Source organism: Polyodon spathula, chromosome 6 (assembly GCF_017654505.1).
Source record: "Polyodon spathula isolate WHYD16114869_AA chromosome 6, ASM1765450v1, whole genome shotgun sequence".
Classification (NCBI taxonomy): Eukaryota; Metazoa; Chordata; class Actinopteri; order Acipenseriformes; family Polyodontidae; genus Polyodon; species Polyodon spathula.
The window spans coordinates 59,995,961-60,017,439 of NC_054539.1; the positions used below are offsets into that span (position 1 = coordinate 59,995,961).

The following is a 21,479-nucleotide window of genomic DNA, read 5'->3' on the forward strand; positions in this document are numbered from 1 at the left end:
TATTATTACAAAAGACAAGATACCTTTGACACTAATCAGTACAGGAGTCGGGATAGGGTTCTCAATTTTTATTTGAAGCGAATCCCAACATTTACATTATTATATTACTGTGGTTTTTGTTTTACTATTTCCTTATTGTTTTACTGTTAGCAATACTGAAGCATGTTCAGTTACTTGCTGTCTTTATACAGAATACATCTTGTTTAGTTTTTTTCATTCTGTTCATAATAGCCTAAACCTTAATTCCTGTATGTTATTGTGTTATCCAAATATTATTGTCTATGTATTTAAATATCTTGAGTTATGCGCCTCGATGACATGCATGCCCCCTACCTAGCAAGTGCCACAGCCTTCAAAACTAATTGAAAACCCTGATGATGTAACTCATATATATGATCTAGAAACCAAGCTAAACATAAAAACTGACCAAAACAGTAAATAAGAATAGTCTGCATAAAAGAAAACAAAAATAACCACACCAAGAAAATCATTTAATTCCATTGTGTTAATTAGTTAAATACAGTAAATATTACTAAATATTAGATATTGCCAACAGCCGATAAGCAGCTTGGTTTGAATATTGCTTTGGCTATTTTAAACAAACGGCCGGTAAGCATTGCGTTTATGAAGCTTGCTTTGTTTAATTCAAATGCATTTAAAAGCTACAACAACACACTGCCACTATCTTCAAGTGTGCGCTTCATCATATAAACACACTGCACAAAAAAAAAAAGCTTTTTCGATTGGTACATTGAAACTTCACTGCTACAAGCAGCCGATTGACACACGCACACAGCCCGTTTCTCAAAGGGGAACGCACCAAAAGGCTGATTGCTATAATGCTTTCTTTCTGTTTCCATTGCAGAATCTGCATTTGCTGCCAATGCCATTACTCTCGCAACCTACTTTTAATATTTATTTAATTAGCGAGGCAGTTAATTGATCAGGCGGTTCTGTGATGGTTGGATATGCAACGAGTATAGAGAACACAGGACACAGCAAAGGTAAAGTCATGTGTTTTCTGTAAATACTGCAGAGGGTTCTGTAACAATTTGATTCTATGTAACTTAAGTAGTAATGTTTTTCATTATACATGCATGTTCATTTTTTCTTGTGATTTTTCTTGTGATCTCACATAAATCACAAAACACTGCACCCACATCAGATTTTTTTTTTTCTGAAGTAACAGTCCCGTAAGAGTCTTACCTTTAGCTAGCATTCCAATTTTCTTTGATCCCTAAAATACAATTAAAAAGAAATTAAAGTTTTTTTTTTCAATTGTGAACAAAAACAAAGCAAGCCCGGGGCATCATGTACAGGGAACAGTATCTGTAACCAACTGAAGGGTGTGATCTGTATTATTAATATGGTCAAAAGTAAAACAGTTTATTTTTTACTGGACTGTTCCTCATGAGTAATCACTTGTCCTCCATAAAATTTCACCAGATCTGCTTTCTTGCCCATTGAGACTGAAATATACTATAAACAGGGAGATGCAGCTTTTATATTTTACAGAGAATATGTTTCCCATACCAAATTTACACTAAACTGTTGACTCTCTTAAACCCAGTAGCTTGCACTATAACTATGGTAGAAACCGTTTAAAATCAATTCAGGTAACTGACACTTTGTTAAAACAGCTTGTGTGTTCTAGTATCATAAAAACTTTTTTTTTTTTTTTTTTTAATTTGTGGGTATATTGGTCCTGAGCTCTTTAGCATAGTCTATTAGCAACATAATGTTCATACAGCACACACAAATAGCTTTTTGTTAAACAAACAAAACTTTAGGTTATTATCATAATCCTGATTCCCTAACACAGATATGTAACCATTACCATATGGGTACTTACCTCCTAAAGACCTGAAACCTGAATAAGATATATAAAACTTTCTTGATGAGCCTGTGACGCAGTCATGGCCCACCCCCGAGGACATAAAAACACTGCAGTCACAGACCTCAAAGTAATTTTTCCTTCAAGGCTGCTACAATCATGGATGCAGTGACTCTGAAGCGTAATGGTTACATTTCTATGTCAATGACCCTATTAGAAAGCCCCAGACAGCTCAAATGCAGCTGTTCGGGACCAGACTCTATGGTCATAAGGTCACCCGTGGCTGACTGCGCAGGTCATGGTGCTTGGGCAGTCTGGTCACTGGGGAGCTGCATCAGGGTTGAAAACCATTGATCTGGGACAATAAGGGGCTACTAGAAGCACCTTGGCCCGGTCTGCCTAATGTTTGTACAGGCACAGTGGAAGCAGGGTGAACGGTGTGATGGCATTAGGGATGTCATGGTATCAAATTTTGACGGTACAATAACTGTCAGGAAATACACCACGGTTATCGTCGTACCGCGGTATTATGTCATTTTTTGTAATCCGTTTAAATGGCTATTTTAAAGAAATACTCAAGTAATTTTTTAACAAGAAAAATAACGAATTTAAAGTTTGAAAAAAAATACAACACACTGATACTACAGTTCTAGCACCACTACCTAACTGGAAGTAGTGTTCACTCCAGCTCACACAGGCTCAGCAAAATAATGCTGCTTTTTTATTTCAAATTACTGTGGAGCAACACCAACATATCAACATTTTCTAGGCTCAGTCTTGACCGAAGTAAGGATGTGACCACTGCAACTGAATACCCTCTTCATCTTTATTAGTTTGGACAGTATCCTATTAGTTAAGATAGGGTTTTTTTAACCGGGGGTATGCGTACCCATGGTGGTACTTCTAAGGGTCATAGGGGATATGCAGGACAACTCAGAAATGCACAAATAAAAATGAAAGTAAGAGAAAATAATGATCTTGAATTTTTTTTAACGGTATTATATATATTCTCTAAACCATGATGTACACTTACTTTCGTCTTTGTTTAGCAGCTCAAAGTGAACGGCTAATGAAAAAAAAAACACACACGTCCACATTCTCCAGCTGTACGCATGCACGGTTTTGATTACGTGGATTTCCACTCTGATATATAGGCGAACCAGGTGTCTGGCGATTGTGCCTAAAGAGCGGTCTGTGCTGCTCATAATCTTTGCTGTTTTCAACTTGTCGTATCAGAGAAGCACAGTGTTTCTGCATTTTTTAGAAGCATAAATGCTCTGGTAAACATAAATAATCATCATACTTTGACGGTTTTTGTTCATTACCGCGGCGGAGCTTCATTTTATTAACAGCAGCTGGTTGAATATGTGTTCAGTGTTTGATACATTTCTTATTTGCAAAAGAAAAACAAAGGAAAACACAAGAGTCAGAAAGTGCAAAGTAACAAAGTTATAGAGTCCCTTTGGATCATTTTTAGTTAGTAATTAATCATAGTTTTATCTTGAGGTTAATGTTTTTGATATTATAAACATTATAAATGGCACACAATTACACTGAGGTGGGAAGTTAATAGTAACGTGATAAACATTTACAGTGCAGACTATGTTGTATTATTTATAATGACTTTTCCCAATAGAAAGCGAAAGATTCCTTAATACTACCTTTTAATTCTTTGCATCCAAGTTTTAAGAATGAAGCCTGTCTCAGCAATTTGTCCCAGACTGTTGTATAAAATTATATATTAAATAAACGTGAGAAAAAAGAAATGTGTTAACCAGATTATTCTGCCTTTTATTGCAACTGTGGTACCATTCATTGAGTGAAAACTGTAAAGGGTACTTTAGCTGAAACCTCCCAACAAAAGGGGTACAGTTTCAAAAAGGGGTTGAAAACTCCTGAGTTAAGTAAGAGAAGCAAATTGTTACCGAGCAATAGCCAAATCGAGTGTGTTTTAAGACATGCAGTGCCCGCCAACTGATCTCTCAGCAGAGTGCAAAACTTAATGATGAGAAGACAATGCCTGCAAATTGTTTTTTGGGGTTTTTTTTGGACGGCATGTCAACAGCAACGAACACAAAGGAAACATGAAAAGTTAAGGTGGGTGTGACACAGTTGCAAAGTTAAGCGGCATCTAGGAAACTTCATTTATTTATTTATTTATTTTTAAATGGGAATAAAGTTGTATTCATTTTTGAATACATAAAACCAAAATCCCTACAACACTATCAATGCGAGGAGATGGCAACATCTTTACATCACCGTTTAAAATTAAAATAAAAAATAATACAAATGCCTAGCATCTTAGTCTTGGTTATATAGTAGTGAATACTTTGATTATCTGCATTGGTGTGTGCTGTGTTTATCTTGACTGATACAACAGATATTAGCTACTACTACTTCTTTGGTTTGGTAAATTAATAGGAAGGCAGTGATGAAGAGTTACAGTGCCTTGTTCTTGCTGATATTTTCGTGTATTTGTGTTTCATTTAGTGACAATCACGTTTGCTAACGATCATTGTTTAATAGGGTGGTTTATATTAAATATGACGTCACTTATTTAATACCCTACTTGGATAATCTCATGCATGGCAGTTTTCAGAACTTGAGATGTCAGTCTTGAACACAGTGGCTCACCGATGGACAAACAGTGAAAAAAAATATGTGAACTCGGTAATAACAGTATAGAAAAATGGTTGCGGTTTCAAAACCATGGCAGATTATCCTGCAGTTAGTTTACCGTTAAATCGGTATCATCCCTAGAAGGCATCTATTATGAAGAACCAGGGGGGCAGTGGGTCGAATCCCGGGATACAAAGAGATCTATCTCTGCTCTCTCAAACCTCTATAAATTAGGCTCACCACCTTGTGGTGAAGCCTCCACTCTGAGGCACTGGGGACTTTCCTTGAGAGGATGTCCGTAGGCCAGTTTGTCACCCCCGGTAGATGTACTGCCCAGAGTGAGAGGAGGTTCTTGTGTGCTCAGGGAAAAAGCTTGCAGGCCATGCGATGGAGACTGGGCGACCTGAGGCCACCCTGGTTGTTGATGTATGCCACCACTATTGTGTTGCCTATACAGACAAGCACGTCTCCCTCGAACCTCCTGCAAAAACTTTTGCAGGGCTGGGTAAACTGCCTGCAACTATAAAACACTGGCGTGAAGACCCTGCCAAAGGGGGTTCCACACATCTTGTGCACCTCTGCCATGGTGACACTGCCCAGCGCTACGCCAAGGCATAGATGGGCATGCTGTTTCCACCAAGAGAGCACCTTTAGACGTTGATGTCACTGCAGGCAGGCAGAGGAGACAATCCAAGGGCCTGGGAACCTGCTAACATCAAACCCCGAAGTCTCTGGAACATCACTACCACGAGCGCACTGTTGAGCTGAAAGAGCTCTAAACAGGCGGCTATTCTCTGCACTCCGTCGTTCGAAAGAGCGGACAGCATGGACTTGGAATTCAAGCACACACCTAGATAGGAGGCTGTCTGAGAAGGTATGAGATGGTTCTTCGTATGATTCACCATAAGGTCCAACCATTGAAGTATGCCGGTGACAAGTTCTGTGTGGGCCTCTACCTGTGCTTGAGACTGGGTGCAAATAAGCCAGTTGTCCAGATAATTGAGCACTCTGATGCTTTTGAGTGTCAGTGGAGCCAGTATAGCTTCCGTGCACTTCGAGAAGGTACAGTGAGCTAGGGAGAGGCCAAATGGCAAGGCATGGAACTTGTATGCTGTTCCCTGATAAGCGATCTGCAGGTACTGTGGAAATAGGTGACTTTGAGGTCCACTGTGGTGAACCAGTTGCCTGGCCTGATTGACTGCAACAGCTGTTGCATCGTCAACATTTTGAACCTCCTTCAACTCAGATACAGTTTGACCTGTCTGAGGTCGAAGATCAGTCTGAGGCTACCATCCCACTTGGGCACTAGGAAGTACCTGGAGTAGAACCCTGCCTCCAACTGGAGAGGGTGCATCATGCGAACAGCCAGTTTTTGCAGAACAGCTGCTACGTCCTGAGACACCACCACAGCATCCTTTGGGTCAGTGACTGATGTTACATTCATGCCCCGAAAGGGAGGGGGACTGTGCTTGAACTGCAGTGAGTAGCTGGTCTGAAGGGTAGTAAGAACTTGGGCCTGTGGGAGCAAAACCCTTGGGCTGCTGCAAGGCTTGTGGCTTAGCCTGAGGTTTGTGTCTCTGCGCCGGGAGGTGGAACCAATTAAAGCCTCCGCAGCAAGCAGCCACGGGTCAGTTCTGAACACCTCTGGAAGCAGGCACAGCCGGCAGTGCCGGTCTTTGAGGCTGCTGGGGCCTAGGGTGCCAGTTTGCCGCTGCCAAACGTATGTCCTGGTGCAAAAGGGGCATCCAAAAGTGGTGCTTTGTCCCCATCAGGCACACGTGCCTGGGAAAGCCAAAGCTGCCTACATACAGAGTTTTTTCATCAGCTCTGACTCCACCAATCGTTTGAAACGGCGACTCTTTTCCTCGGGGAAGAAGGAGAATACAGTTTCCTGCATGGGCTACTTTCATCATCCTAATTCCCTTGGCACAGAGCCACGGGGTGAGGACGCAGCCACCACTCTAAACATAGAGTGATGGGGAAGAGCCCTGTGCAAGAGAAAGGGACGCAGAGCGTTCTGTAGAGCTTCAGGAGAGACGTTTCGCAAAGCATGCACTTAGAGAAATGTACACAAAACCTGCAGAAACTTTGGTTCACCAGTGCCTCCTTGACATGCTCTGGCCCCAGGCAGGATGAACATCTGCCGTGCTTGTCCTCAACATGCAGACTGGCCTTGCATGTGTCTGTACAGGTTCAGTGACTTTAGCATTGGATCGGTACGGTACAGCACTGCAAAAAGGAGGGCACAAACTCAGTCAACTTACATTGCTTGACCCAAGAGCGACTCAACCCACTGGCTTCAAATGGGGCACAAGGATGCAGTGAAATGTAACAAACAACAGGCTGTAGTGCATAAATATGCATAATTAGTAAAACTAATACAGCAGTTATTTTTAAAATCATATATAAATTGTGTAAAAAAACAGTAAAAGTGAAATATGAAATAATAGAAAAAGTAATAAGTACTTATCTGAAACAGCTCTCCTGTCAGGTCAGAAAAAATGGCACTAAGGTCTGTGACTGCAGTGTTTTTATGCCCTTTGGTTAGGCCCATGACCACGTCACAGGCTTGTCGAGCAGCTTGGTTATGTCTTATTCAGGTTTCGAGTCTTTAGGAGATAAATACCCATACGGTAATGGTTACATTTTGTACTTGAAAGGGAAACATAATGTTTTTATATGGGTTGTCAAAAGGCGAAATATAAGTTATTCAGGTTGGATGACCATGAATGCAAGTCAGACCCCTTTCTCCTACACACAAGACCATACCAACCCTATTTCAATGTCTGTGCACAACTCTATAGTGTTCTACCTGGTCAAGCTTCTCTTTCTCACAATGATCACTACTGCCAGGACGAAGTAATATTTCTTGGTCTTCCCTGCCATCCACATCCTCCTCGAAATCTTCACTGTAATCAGGAGAAACTAAAGAAGAGAAAACAACATCACGGAAGAGAAAAAGTTTCATTATCTATTTTCAACATTCAAAATATTTTTTGGTCTTCAATAGCTTTTATTCTGCCATAATCTGGCAACCTGTGGCAATGTGCCCCACCCGTGTGTATTTGTGTGTTACATGTTGCGAGTGGTGTGTTAATGTTGGTGTATAGGTATTGGTGCAAGGGATATAAATGGGTCTGTGTAGCACAAGTGATATAAAATATATAGTTGTATTTAGGCACAGGGATTGCACTTCACGTGCATTTAAAGTATGTAATAGTATGTGAGCATGGGATTGCACAAATGAGTTCATGTGCTGGGATTCAAATGAATAAGGAATTAGTAATTGAATCTCAGCACAACAGTATACATAGATGCACGTTTTACTCACTCGGGGTTGTGTGTTCGGTGAGAGGAAAACGGGTTTGGAGAGGAGGTAAAAACTATTTAAAAGAAACAAAAATAACAATTGCTACTACGTGCTGGAGAACCACCACGGTACTTGTTTTGTGTCTGTGTTTTTTTGTTTAAATCTTTTATTTGCTTCACTCAATAAATGCACTGAGCGTCACAACATTTCAGTTTCAATCCCAGTACTGCTTGTCTCTGTATACTCCTTTCTGACCTGGGATCACCCTACACCCCTGCTCACACACCCCTATGGAGCGGACAGCTCTAATTTTAGTACCTAATTATTGATGATGCTATCTTTCTTCCAGGATGTCTCACGACAATAATAAGCCATCTGTCAATCAAATCAGTCTTTGTCATTGACAGGCTAGGCACTAGGAACAAAACAAATTGTATCCCTAGATGCCAGTTTTGATTATACATGTCAAAAAAATGCATACACAGGAAACGGAAGAGGACAAGATGGAGAGGAGGCCTGTACTTGACAGTACTTGCACCATACTAGCGATGAGCGTTTGGTACATTTTCATGACTGTTTAAATGCTATGCGGCTGTCAGCGTTTAAACCACATCTACAAGCACACACGCACTCTTTATATTATATTATGGTGTATACTGACAGCCCTGGTTAGCATTTTCTAAGCAAAGAAATCCTAAATAAGCAAATAACGTTTTAACTTCGTAAAGACTTAACCACAAAGTAAAAAAAAACAAAAAAAAAAAACACGTATACATCAAGGTATATATTGAAATTAGGGCTGTCATTTGATTCCAATTTTTGATTGGTTAATTTATGGGCATTAGTTGATTAACTGGTAGATTAACCGGTAGATTCATCCATGCACATTTTTAATAAAGGTTTTTAAAGCAGCGATCTTATAGCGGCTGTCCTGCATGTAATACTAAAACATATATAGAATCTTAAAAAAATAAAAAAATAAAATAAAAGCCCAATGGGAATTTGGTACAAAAAGCATTTGTATGATTATTTTTATCTTTAGTAAATGCCTCTCGGGGCTCCCGCATGGCGCATCCAGTAAAGGTGCTCCGCATGAAGTGCAGGATGCGCCCTATAGCCTGGAGATCGCAGGTTATAATCCAAGCTATGTCACTGCTGGCCGTGACCAGGGTTTCCTAGGGTAGGGAGGGCTCAGGTCGGCAGAGGAATCCACGGTTCACCGTGCACCAACGACCCCTATGGTCGATAGGGCGCATGCGGTTCTGCAGTGGAGATAGCACATCTGTGTTGTCCTCCGGCACTATAGGTCTGGTGGCCCCGCTGCTGATCCACAGTGCGATAAATAACGGATTGGCAGGAGCATGTTTCAGAGGACGCGTGTTCCAGTCTCCGTTATTCACAGGGATGTAAGAGCTAAAAAAAATGTCGCCACTTGAAGCGTTCTGTTTATTAGGGATGTTTGCGTTTTACTGCCACCAGTAACTCAATCCACAGTATTTTCTGAATCTTTTCATTTTAAATGGTGAAGCATTGAACATGTTTTTTGTGGTGTGGCAATTTTGTTTGACATAACGGCAGAAGCCATTTTACTAAAAATATGTAACTTCAGTAAAAACGCTCATCATTAACTTTATTACACCAATGAAGCGCCAGATTGCCCCAGTGTCAATCTTTTGGTTGCACCAATCAGAAAAGCTACTTGGAGGCAATTGCCAAACTTCTGTTTTATAACATCTGCCCTTACTCTGGCTCCACAGCAGTGGAATAAATGGCGGACTGACTGTATGATAATAAATTACTAAAACTAATACATTAAAAAAATATGCGTTTCGTGAAATTTGTCACGTGACCGAACTACAAGCGCTAAAACACAGAGTGGTCATATTCATGCTCATATATGGTCCTTCAGCTTAGGTGTCAAAGGATTAAAAAAGGATGGATTATTCCTTTTTTTTTTTTTATCATAAGTCAGTTGACCTTTATATATATCGTTACAACGAGATAATTTAGAATTATTCACACCACCCAACACTATTCCCATTCACTCTCTTCATTTTGCTTTAAAATTGGTTGTATCATTATATTTAATGATAAACCAGTACAAAGTATTTATTGTACAGGTAAGACACTCAACCTCCAATATTTACAATGGCATATTTTATGCCAAAAATATAATTGCCAAACCAGGAAACCATACTTTATTTAGGTTTTGTTTGAAAATGCTGCTAGCAGTGTGCAGCGAGTGGCTCTTACTATGTGTACTTTTAGGCAGAGAGTCCTCTTTTTCCTCTTTGTTCTCCTCTTTTTCCAATGCTGGCTTTTCATTGTTTCTAGAAAATAACAAAGGCTTTATTTATTACTTCTTTACACAAGCAGATTATATTTCTTTCAACCTAATAATAACTAAGCTTGCAGTGTAATCTTCTAAATAATGTATTTATTATTTCAACCATGAACATGTTCTTCATTTTTAGATTTTGTAACATCTTACCTATTGAATGTTCTATTTTATGTCACTATCACTCTCTATTGCTGTTTTTGCTTCAATCATTATTTTCATTTTGTTTAGCTTTTTACACAAGCACACGTAAAAAAAGGGAAGCACACGTAACAATTCCACAATAATTGAGGAGGAACATAAATTGAACTAAGGCTGATGAAAACATTTTTTTAATTAGGATATGTAGCTTTTCCTTACAACAGACAGAAACAGTGGCAGTACCTCAAAGTTGCCATGACAGTGGAGCCTGTCGAGTCCAGCTCTTTGTTTAATTTTGAATAATCAATAGTGGACGACGCTCCCCTTTCAAGGTTAGCAAAAAAACGTTCCTTTTCTTCCTCTTCATCTAAAGTGTCCATTCCGACCCCCACAGCACTTGGCCCAGGTCCTGAAGCCATCACAAAGTCTAAACGATAAAAGGCATTATTCACGTTATGTGTTGTGGAACTGCCGCATATTGTAACATCAGTCTATCAATTCAAGGCATGGTTATGGCTGCATTATATTTAGAAGATTTCAGTGACCCCCTGAGGATTTGTATAATTAATTATATATATATATATATATATATATATATATATATATATATATGTCGGTCAATAACTTTCCACTATAACCCTTCTCTCAAGTTTTTTGGTTTACAGCTCTCCATTTTCGCTTGCTGACTGCTGCATAATCCAGTTTATATCCCGACCATCATATCTGCGAGATGAATTAGTGTGAATTTCAGAAAGTCAAAGAACGGTAACAATGACATTTAAAATAACCATTTTTGTGTCTGGAGCATCTTTCTTTTGTAATTATTTTTCTGTTAAGTCAATTAATCGCTATTCAGCAGTTTTTTCACATCTCTGCACTCCTCACAACAAGAGAAAATGGCATTCCTTTGAAAAGGGGCAGATATGAGTTCTGGTCAATGGTTTGTAGCTATTTGGTCACGTCGATAGTCGTTACGTTTGCAGAAAGTCAGGTGAGGTGTACAAAGAAAAGCACACCATACCTACTGTCAAGCATGGAGGTGGTAATATCCTTCCATGGGGCTGTTTTTCCTCTAGGAAATTTAGTTCCAGTACATAGTAAAAATGGATTCCATAGCATACCGAAAAATATTGGCCAAGCATCTGAAACCCTCCGCTACAAATATTAAATTAAAGTGCAACTAGGCATTCCAACACAACTAAGATCCAAAGCACACATCAAAATCTACTTCAGAATGGTAAAGAAGAATAAAATTAAGGTTCTGGAATGGCCTATTCAAAGTCCCGATCTAAATCTGATTGAGAATCTTTGGTATGAGTTGAAGGCGGCTGTGCACAAGAGAAATCCTCGGAATTTGGATGAGCTGGAACAATTCTGTGTTGAAGAATGGTCAAAAATCACTAAATAATCATGCCCAAAGCTCCTTGACAAATATCCTAATTGTTTAAAAGAGTTTATTATTGCTAAAGGTGCCTCAACTAGCTATTACTTTAATTTTTCTTATCAGGGTATTAATATTTTTGAATTAGCATTTTTGGATTTTGCAAAACAACTGCTGAGATAAAGAACTGTAGACATCTATTTCTTGTAACTTTTTTCATTTTTTGCTACAAAAGATTTTTCCTATAATTATTTGTTTTCGAGAAATTAGAAATTTCCATTGGGGTATGTAAACTTTTGACTACAACTGAGTTTGTGTGTGTGTGTATATGCTACAATTTTTTGATTTGTTCAATTTATGGGCATCAATTGATTAATCTGTAGATTAATCTGTGCACATTTTTAATAAAGGTAACAATATTATGGCGGCTGTCCTGCACAGTAATACTAAAGAATCAACAGAAGCTAAAAAAATAAAATAAAATAAAAGCTATAGGAATTAGGTCTTTTTAAAAGCATTTTTATTATTATTTTTATTTTACTTAATGCAACACATTTTCACAGAACAGTCGTTCTTTTGGGCCACTGTCAGTAATATACCTGAAAACACAAGACAGCTGAGCTGCAGTTCCAACACCGCTTGTTTAATCTACCATTATAGCTATGTAGTTTGGCTTCCTGTACTTCTGCATCTAGCAGAACCTGAGGCACCAAAGAGATTAAGCCATTCTGAATCTTGTTAGAGGTACCCGAGAATACTGTGGCTATTGACAAGTGATTACTTAACATGCTGTCGTAGTCTGAAATCCGAGAAAGTAATTCTACATAATTACCTCTATTTGAGGAATTGGTGCCTTCATCGCGCCCTCTGAATGCCAATTCTTGCTTGCCAAGTTAAACAACAGAATCAAATAAGCGTTTAAGAATCGCACAGTTTTTTCTTACTTGCTCATTGTGATGTATTGTATCCCTACGCTTTTGCTCAGAGTTGAACATCAATCCAGGTTTGTCCAAAAGTTTTGAGTGTAACAGTGGCTCGCAAGTGACTCATGTTTTTGTGCTGACTTCGACAGACAGCCTAGATTGCTGTAGCCAGTGCTATTCCATATCGCCTTTTCTGTGCTGAACAAAATACAGTTCCAGCAGTATATTTGTTTTAGTTGACAGCTACCGGTAAGCCACGGATACTTTTTATAATTTCAATTTTGGAAGTGTCGAGTATATCCCTTCTCTCTGAGAGTTCAGGTACTTAGGTGTATACATCCCTTTTTTCTGAGGAAGTTCTTGAAATATTACTTCAAAATTCAATACACTTCTCAATAAGTCTCTATAATAAGCACCACTGCGTGAAATTCAGCTATTCTTATACCCTACCTTAGCATATTTATGTCCCACCTCTGCTCACTAACGATTGGACAGCTGTAAAATCAGGGCAGATCTTTGACTTTCCCATTGGTTAAACTCCCAACTATGTCCCGCCTCTGCTAACTCGTGATTGGACACCTTAATAACAAGGGGCAGATCTTTCACTCTCCCATTGGTTAAGCCTACTAAAGGCCGTCAACTGTTTATGTCTCACCTCTGCTCACTTACGATTGGACTGGCGCAGAGATGATGATGATGGCGCAAATGCAGATCTTCTATTGGTAAAATAGCAATGACAGTGACAGCACTAATATAGCCAAAGGAAATATAAGACCAGAATTACAAAGAAGAATTCTGAGGTTTTTGTTGTTTTTAAGTTATATGAATTATAGGGTGACATTGTTGTGCAAGAATCCCGCCTTTTCTGAGGGTGTGCGCTTTATTTAAAATACAAATGAAAATAATATTGCTTACTGATAGGGTTGCCACCTGGCCTCACAATTCCGGGAAACTTTGAGACAGAACAGGATTTCAAAAAGACTACTTAACTGGGAGAAAAGAACGTTTTAATTAGCTCCTATACCTTCGATCAAATTAACGATGGTGCTTAATTACCATGCACGGCAAACAATAATTATAATAATAGTGAATACAATATAGTTTCATGTATTTCATTCTTATTAATAATTATAATAATTAATATTTCATTTATTTATTTGCAAACACTTATATGTAAAAGTCACTTACTTTCTGTCTGTTAATAATAAATCGCTAAAATGTACAATTACTCTCCCAGTCAGTAACACTGCTCAGCTGTTCGGAGGCAGTATGTTGAACGGATTGGAATGACTTGTTTGTTGCACACAGTAATTCAGCAAATACTTTTTTTTTTTTTTCACTAAGCAATTTAACTTTTTCCTCTGATTGAAGAGACACTTAACATATATTCAGTTCTATAAAAAGATTTTAGAGTGCCGGGATAATGGAAAGTGCAGAATAGTTTCAATGATGAAAAATTAACATTCATATATAAGCTTTATAACGGCTTTCAGGACAAATCTGTAAAATAAAAAGCTATGCTCAAAACATACCCTGTCAGTCTCTGCGGCTGTTTTCTCTTGCTTTACTTTTTAGTGAAGTATGTGAACTGTTTTCTTACATTTTACATCATTTAGATGATGTGTGATGAATTATACAACAAACCTAAATTTTTCGGTACTTTGCGATAGGTTAACTCATGCAGAAGTGGCTCATTTGAAACCAGTGGCCCTGTTTATAGACTTCTTACCTTCAGGTTCCAAACTGTCTCTGCTGATAGACACAGCTATATTGTCATTCGGCTGACCCGGTGACTTCTCTTTCTGCTCCTCTTCATCTACTTCTTCAATAGTCTCCGAGCTCCTTTGGGATTTGAGAAAGCTCCTGCCTGTTGCCAGTATTCCTATACAATACAAATTGCTTTATTTAAACATACACCATGTGTAATTACGTTAATGGCTACCTTATTATCTATTTTTTATAATTACTATGTACCAGGTATGTATCACTTATATTCTGCTGGTTTCAACTAGTAGGACACACACAGAATGCTTTTTGAGGTATTCACTCATGCTGAAGTCACAACTAAATACGTATACTAAACTATAAAATAAATATTATACAAATATATACAAAACACATGACAAAAGTTAAATAAACAGGTCACGATCCTCAGTTACATTTCTCGATGGGCCACTTTTTGAACAAGACATGGGGTGGAGCTATTTGCATATGCAGTCAGGTATAACTGATTTAGAGGAATTAATAAAAAATAAAAAAAAACCATTTCTATGCAAGACATTTGGTAATTGAAACATATCCCAAAATTAATTTCAACAATTTTAAAAGCACAACAATCCTGTAAAGAACTCAGCAATGTATTGCTCATTCAATCTTTCTGTCCACAGCACAGGGAACAAACATACGGAAAACCAATAATCAAAATTGGAGAATTATACTGAACATGTTCTGCAGAACTGTTTTTTACAGTATCTGACTCTGTTTAGAACTAAAACTATATTATTATTATTATTATTATTATTATTATTATTATTATTATTATTATTATTATTAATTATTATTGTCCAAAGAATATGCTTTATAAATTAAAATAGCATATCATTGTATTGCATTGAATAAACTATGAAAATGTGTATGTCTATAAAAATTACTTATGCATCATCTTATTCATGTTCCTAATGTTCTATTTGAATTATTCAGCAAGTCCTTTTAATAATGTCCAGGGAGAATCAAGTATTTTCCTTTCTTGATAATAACGGTTTCTTCAGTTAGGTAGGTCTAGGAGATATTTCCAAATGTAAATAAACCCTGCAGTAGGCTCTCGGTTGGCAGGTAATCCCTATCCTAAGTAATTAACAGTACCCTATGAATCCCTTTTTTAGCATATTTGTCTCTGACGCATTATTTTATAGCGCTTCAAGACTTCCTATTTTCTTTCCACATATGCCCTATGAACTCTCTCTTTCTGCATTCCATTACAGGTCATTCAGCAATCCACTCTGAAGTAACACTGCAGTATTTGCAGCAAATCTGGATACTAAAGTCTCATCATACCATACACAACTATTTTTTTAATGCGTGGGGTACCTTTCTGTTAACAAATAATCATTATCAAACTCAGGACTTAAAGGTAAAGCCGAGGGAAAATGAGCCAAGTAGACAAACGTTTCCACTAGTGCCATTTTAAACTCATGACTTGGTTTTGATTAGCTCATTCAATTAGGTATTAGGAAAGTTTATTCAGAACAATAGAACACTAGTATGCATACAGATAATTCATGGGGAACATTCCCAGTGAAATGTAGTTATTCCAAGAAAAAACGATATGCTTCCCAAGTAAGTTGTTTACAGCCACCTTCATCTGTGAAAAAAACATAGTACTGGTAATTTCATGTAGTATTATGATCACAAGACGAATTCATACAAAATACATTATTTAAAAGCCTGATTTAATCAGCTGAATTGAAGGAACTTCTGTCCAGCTTTGCATCTGCTTAGCAACGCAACTTCCCTGTGATTTGCACATTCTTTCTGTTTGATTTAAAAAATAATAATAACTCCAAAATGAGTATATATAAATAATAACAAAATGAGACCTAAAAATTCCAAACGTTTTTTTTGGTCATTGCAGCAAGGGTTTAGGAAATTTTGTTAAAATCTTAAGGGAGTAATGATGACACATAAAAGATTAGGGTCTATTCTACTGATCTAAATGGCATTAAAATAGGGAACGTTGTATAAAAAGGTTTATAGTGCATTCGATTGACTTCAATAAAATTCTGTCTGTAAATATTATGTAAAAATGTCATAGGTCATATTTTAATGATCCAAACTATGACAGTATTTAGGATCTGCTGCTGTTTAGATCCATTGAATGTTACCATCAGCACTGCCTTGGGAATCACTGTCACTGCTTTCCCCTTCTGCATTCAAGTGCACTTCTTTCTTAGCCTGATGGAACTGCTCCAGCTTCTTCAATTTATCCAGTGCCCTGCTGCAAGGTTTAGGGTTAGGTTTTAAAGGGACTACATGGAAAGCACACATTAGGAATGAAACAGTACAGTGGATGAGAATAAGAAAAGCAAAATTAAAAATACGAAGGAAAGAAAACAGCAGAAATAACAGATCATGTATTTATAGAGGACAGTGGTTGTTAGCTAAATTACTGAAATTTCTCATAAAAGCACTTGGGAGCTGCAGGAGAAACGATAAGCTTTAATGAGACACAGAGAATATTTTATGGAGAATATAATTCTAGAACAGACATTACTTGTATCAATGCTAAATTTTTCCAATTTACTATACATTACTTTAGCTGTCATGCAAGTGAAAGCTTAACTAATCCTAGCCTGCTCAGGCCCTGGGTGCATTCAACCACCCAGGAAGTGCGGTAAGAATTGTCTTGTTGCACATCTTGGAGTGGGTTATTTCGATGATAGAATTGCCACTTTTTTTTTTTTTTAATAATTACACAAACTATTTTTTAAGGAAAAAAAATAAGAAATATATCATATTCTTCCACTGATAAAAAAAAAAAAAAATAGTCCCTGAAGACTGTTTGATTGTAACATATATTGTACTTTTTTTTATTTGCCATAAACATAACATTGAACATTACTGTTTATAGTAAAATTTTCGAGATTAAATGACATTTGTGAACTGAAAGCAGACTGATTTCCCACATCTGAGGAAGGATTCACGGAACAGCCATACAATGCACTGCACTGCACTGGCACTCGTAAGAAATTATCCTATTCAGGCTTTGCAGTCTTCCAAGAGAAGCTGACCAATAATTTCTGAGGCTTTCACTAGATTGTAAACCAGCATTAGATGATATGTGGACTAAACGACTTCCGTGTCAGTTTGTACAGTGCTGCAGTCCTTCCCGTCCGTGGCGAGCACGACAGAATTCATTCCGAACCCGACCTTGTTTAAAAGCCCAATGGTTGTGTCAGCAGAGAGCAGGAGAGATTTCAATGTTGTTTTAAATATGTTTCTGAAATAGGACGGTAGTGGTGAGATGTATCTGTTGTGTCGAGTTTAAATATTGCATACTCATTAGTCAGTTTCATAAGGTGCTATTTATTTTAATAAGTAGATGCCGCTGCTGCATATACAGTATATTACATGTTGCATGAGACTTGCATGGTCATTTCTCAGATGGCTTTTGATTAGTGTTACTGCTACTGGTTGCCTCAGAGTTGTCTTTGTTCTGTTCTGACTAAATACATAGCACAGTATACGTGCCAATTATTCTGTAACTCTTAGTGACAGAGATGAAAAACAGATTGTTGAGTGATTTAAATGGTGTTGCAGTTGTATGTTCACATTTTTACGTACAGAAACACTGTTTAGATAACTTACTATTAAGGTGTAGTAATATTAATAGAGCAGGTAAGTAAGTTGGTCTATGATGTCATTGCTGTGCGGCAAGACAATTATTACCGCACGGTCATGTGATCTTGTTCAGCCAATCACAGCACTTAATTTATCCAAGCCATTTTATAAATATCAAATTTAAACCTTGTAAAACTATGTGCTTTTTTATTTTGTATGGTAAACTATTTGTACAGTTGCTGACACTGAATACCAAACTCATAGAAATGATTTTTGGAAGTATTAATGATTAATAATACAGTTTACTAAAATAAAATATAAACAAACTCTAACACCATTATTAGGGGTCTACTTAAATCGCGATAAATTTATGTATTTTTCACGGGTAGGTTGCGGAATAAAATTAGGATTTCGCGAACCTGTTTAAACATTAAACAAACCTAAATAGACAGTATTTCAAAACGCTATAAAGCCTAAAAATAGTGTTACTTGCTTCCTTACAAAAACAGAGTGCTGTCATTTGTTAAAGGCAAGCATGCAGCATCCCCCTGCAGTTGACTTACCCATACATTGAGACTGCATGTCTGCATCCACTGAATTTGGAAGTGTAAAGCAAAGCTTTGCCAAGTTATACAGATGTGGAACTCTATTAGAAACAGCCTTCCACTGAGAAGGGCATCTGGCATACTTTAATAAAGGCAATGTATGCAGCACCTTATTTGTCGTGTTACTTGTCCCATCCAATAATTTATTTTATTAGTACCGAGTCAAAACAAAGAAAACGCGGCTATTCGGGTCTAAAATTCCAACTGCGGGAAAAAGCAAGCAGCAGATTGAAGCGAGGTGGCTGTGATAGATCGTTTTAGTACTGATTTAACTTGCAGACAGGGATACTTTTTGTCTGGGCTTACTTTCCAGTTTGGTTTCTGAAAAGTGTTTATTTTACATTCTGTTCAGCAGCCTCTAGTAGCCTTTTGTTGTGATTCTGAAGCTAAATAGTGATCGATCATATTTTCTCCTGACACATTAAGATATGCAAAACAATTACCTCAATCTGCATGTACAGTGTCTTTGGGAAATATCTTGAAACGATCATTAGCCGAAATATACTTTGCTTTTTCTGTCGTCCATTTCTACTGTTTTACCCCCAATGCTGAAAACTAGATTTTAGCATCCTAAATGAAAACTATTAAGCACCAACTTTTGTCCCACCCCCTACTGCACTGATAGGCCGATTAAAACTTCGTTCTCAATAGTAAACAACACCGTTAACCGCTTGTTGTAAATGTTATTTGTGGATATGTTTTGTTTCTTTTTTTGCTTAAGTGCAATATACACAGGGAGGGGCGAAGAAATAAAAAAGGGCTATCTACAGAAGGAAGATACGTAGATGGCGTCTCTTGCATTGTGTAGTCGTTCATTTAAACAAGGTTTCTCTCCGTACTTGTCCATATGCATTGGCCCCTAAAAGATGTGAATTTCGCAGTGAACCCTCAATTTCACGACTTCCGCAAAATCGTGATTTAGGTAGACCCCTAACCATTATCGTCCGTTTACCACCCCCCAGAGCACATCAAATCAGTTAACCCAGTTTTCTCTTCAAGAACTCTCTCCAAGATAGAAGGATGAGTAAACTTGAAGCCTCTACAATCTACTGATGTACAGCAAAATATCAAATACCGCAAGGCGAGTGCTCAGAACATTTGTTCTCCTCGTGATCTCCAGCCGAGGTAACAGCTTCAATTTGAGGAACATCACGCCCTTTTTTCAGTTTTGTAAATCTTCTTTTTTTTCTTTGTATATATATATATATATATATATATATATATATATATATATATATATATATATATATATATATATAAGAACCACAAAAAAGAAGACAAACAGAGAAACAGAGAAAGAGAAAAAGAAAGCATAAAACACCAACATTATAGCCAAGAAGGACAAGATGAAATCATTGCCAAACACAGCACATACTAGGATTAACCAAAAAGAAGCGAGAAAGCATGTGATTTATCAAATAGTTACATGTAGATTAAAGTAGACAGTGTAGCGCTGGCCATTTTAAATCACTTGGCAGGGTCTGAATTTCATTTCTGTGTGCTTGGAAGATTTCCCCCCTATGCTGCAGCCAATGATATATATCTTACTGCATCATCATTCACTGATGTTGCTTTAAAATAAGCTGCTTTCAGGAGACCTAATAGCTGTTCATCACTGTGAGACAGAGCACTTTCCATTGCTCTTGCGATTGCCTGATGAAGTTTTTGAAAAAGGTGCTTTTCTTTTAAACCAGCGCTCCATTCATTTTTTTTAACTCTTTACACTCAGCCCTATTTCCGCCTGTTTTTCACTGTTTTCATTTATGTATGTTTAAGTATTGGATAGTTTGTACTGCAGGTAACATATCAAATGAAAGGCCACAAAATTTCCTTTCATATTATATCACGCGTACTACATGTCGTAGAGATATATGTTTATAAAAAAAAAAAAAAACTTTTTCCAAAAATCATGTTTGGTCAATGTTTTATATTTATATATATAGCTGGTAAAACTGAGCTTCTAAGCTTCCCAACAAAACCGCCCCTTTCAGTCTAATCCTACAATGACCGAGAAACAGACTCAAAATGAAACCTAAACTATGAACTCTGTCACAAGACGAGAGGCTTAACTTCAGGTGATCGTAGTTTTGGTTAGGCGTAGCACATACACACACTGAGCATGTCTTTAGAAAGCCCCGAGTCTGTACCTTTAAACAAGCCATGATATTGGTGGCTTTTATGGTGCCTGAGTAATATGTGCATAACCTTTGGTGCGCTGGCGCCCCAAAATGGATGTTAAAGCGAAAGTCACCGCTTGCAAAATAATAACTAGATAGACTTAATATCATCTTTTTTTTCCATACTGTTTACTTACTGCAGTGTACAGAGTTTCTATAATCCTTAAAGACAGCGGCCGACAATCACTTACGAGATAATAAAGTCTCGAGGCACTTCAAATATGCAGCACTACTTTTACTTATTTATTTTAACCAGAAATACACAGAAATAATGCGGTTCATAGTGCTTATGTAACTGACACCCACTTCCTTATAGATAGTTTAAGTGTTTCAAGCATTCAAAACTGGGAGAAAAATACAGTATCTTGGTGTCTTAAAATATCTGTGCAGGATTTTCCCGTAGTGAAAGTTGCAGGTATGCGGGAGCAACTTGGAAAATGCGTGATTCACGCAATCCCACGCTGAAATTCAAGCCCTGACTTGGTATGACAAATCACATGCCAGATTCCAAAAACAATTTAAAATAAAATATACAGTTTTACCTATTGCTACATGTTTTTTTTCTGATGGATAATATTTCATTCCAAAAGGCTGCATAGTCTTTGTAGTCAAGGTTGGGTTACTGAATAGATGCATATTCACCAAGAAAACAATAACACACTAGAGGGCATGGGTTATACTTTCAACCACCTGAAAAGTATATCTGTATACATCACCTATTCCCTTTTTCCAACAGCCTGACACCCTTGTTCATTCCATATGAATGTCTGTCATTAATCAAATTGCTGGACATCCCTTTCAGTTTGCATCATGG

At 37.6% G+C, this 21,479-nt stretch overlaps 1 protein-coding gene across 6 annotated transcripts in view; it reads right to left on the reverse strand.

Annotated features, from left to right (window-relative positions):
* The window catches only part of cep162 (centrosomal protein 162), a 63,185-nt gene that overhangs the window by 27,112 nt on the left and 14,594 nt on the right, over positions 1–21,479 (reverse strand). For all 6 annotated transcript variants that reach the window (XM_041253303.1, XM_041253306.1, XM_041253308.1 and 3 more), the window contains exons 4-8: positions 14,276–14,428; positions 10,486–10,669; positions 10,017–10,093; positions 7,266–7,378; positions 1,207–1,237 (exon numbers count right to left, since the gene is read on the reverse strand). In XM_041253303.1, coding sequence (XP_041109237.1) covers positions 1,207–1,237; positions 7,266–7,378; positions 10,017–10,093; positions 10,486–10,669; positions 14,276–14,428 — 558 coding nt within the window. The remainder of the gene's footprint in view (positions 1–1,206; positions 1,238–7,265; positions 7,379–10,016; positions 10,094–10,485; positions 10,670–14,275; positions 14,429–21,479) is intronic.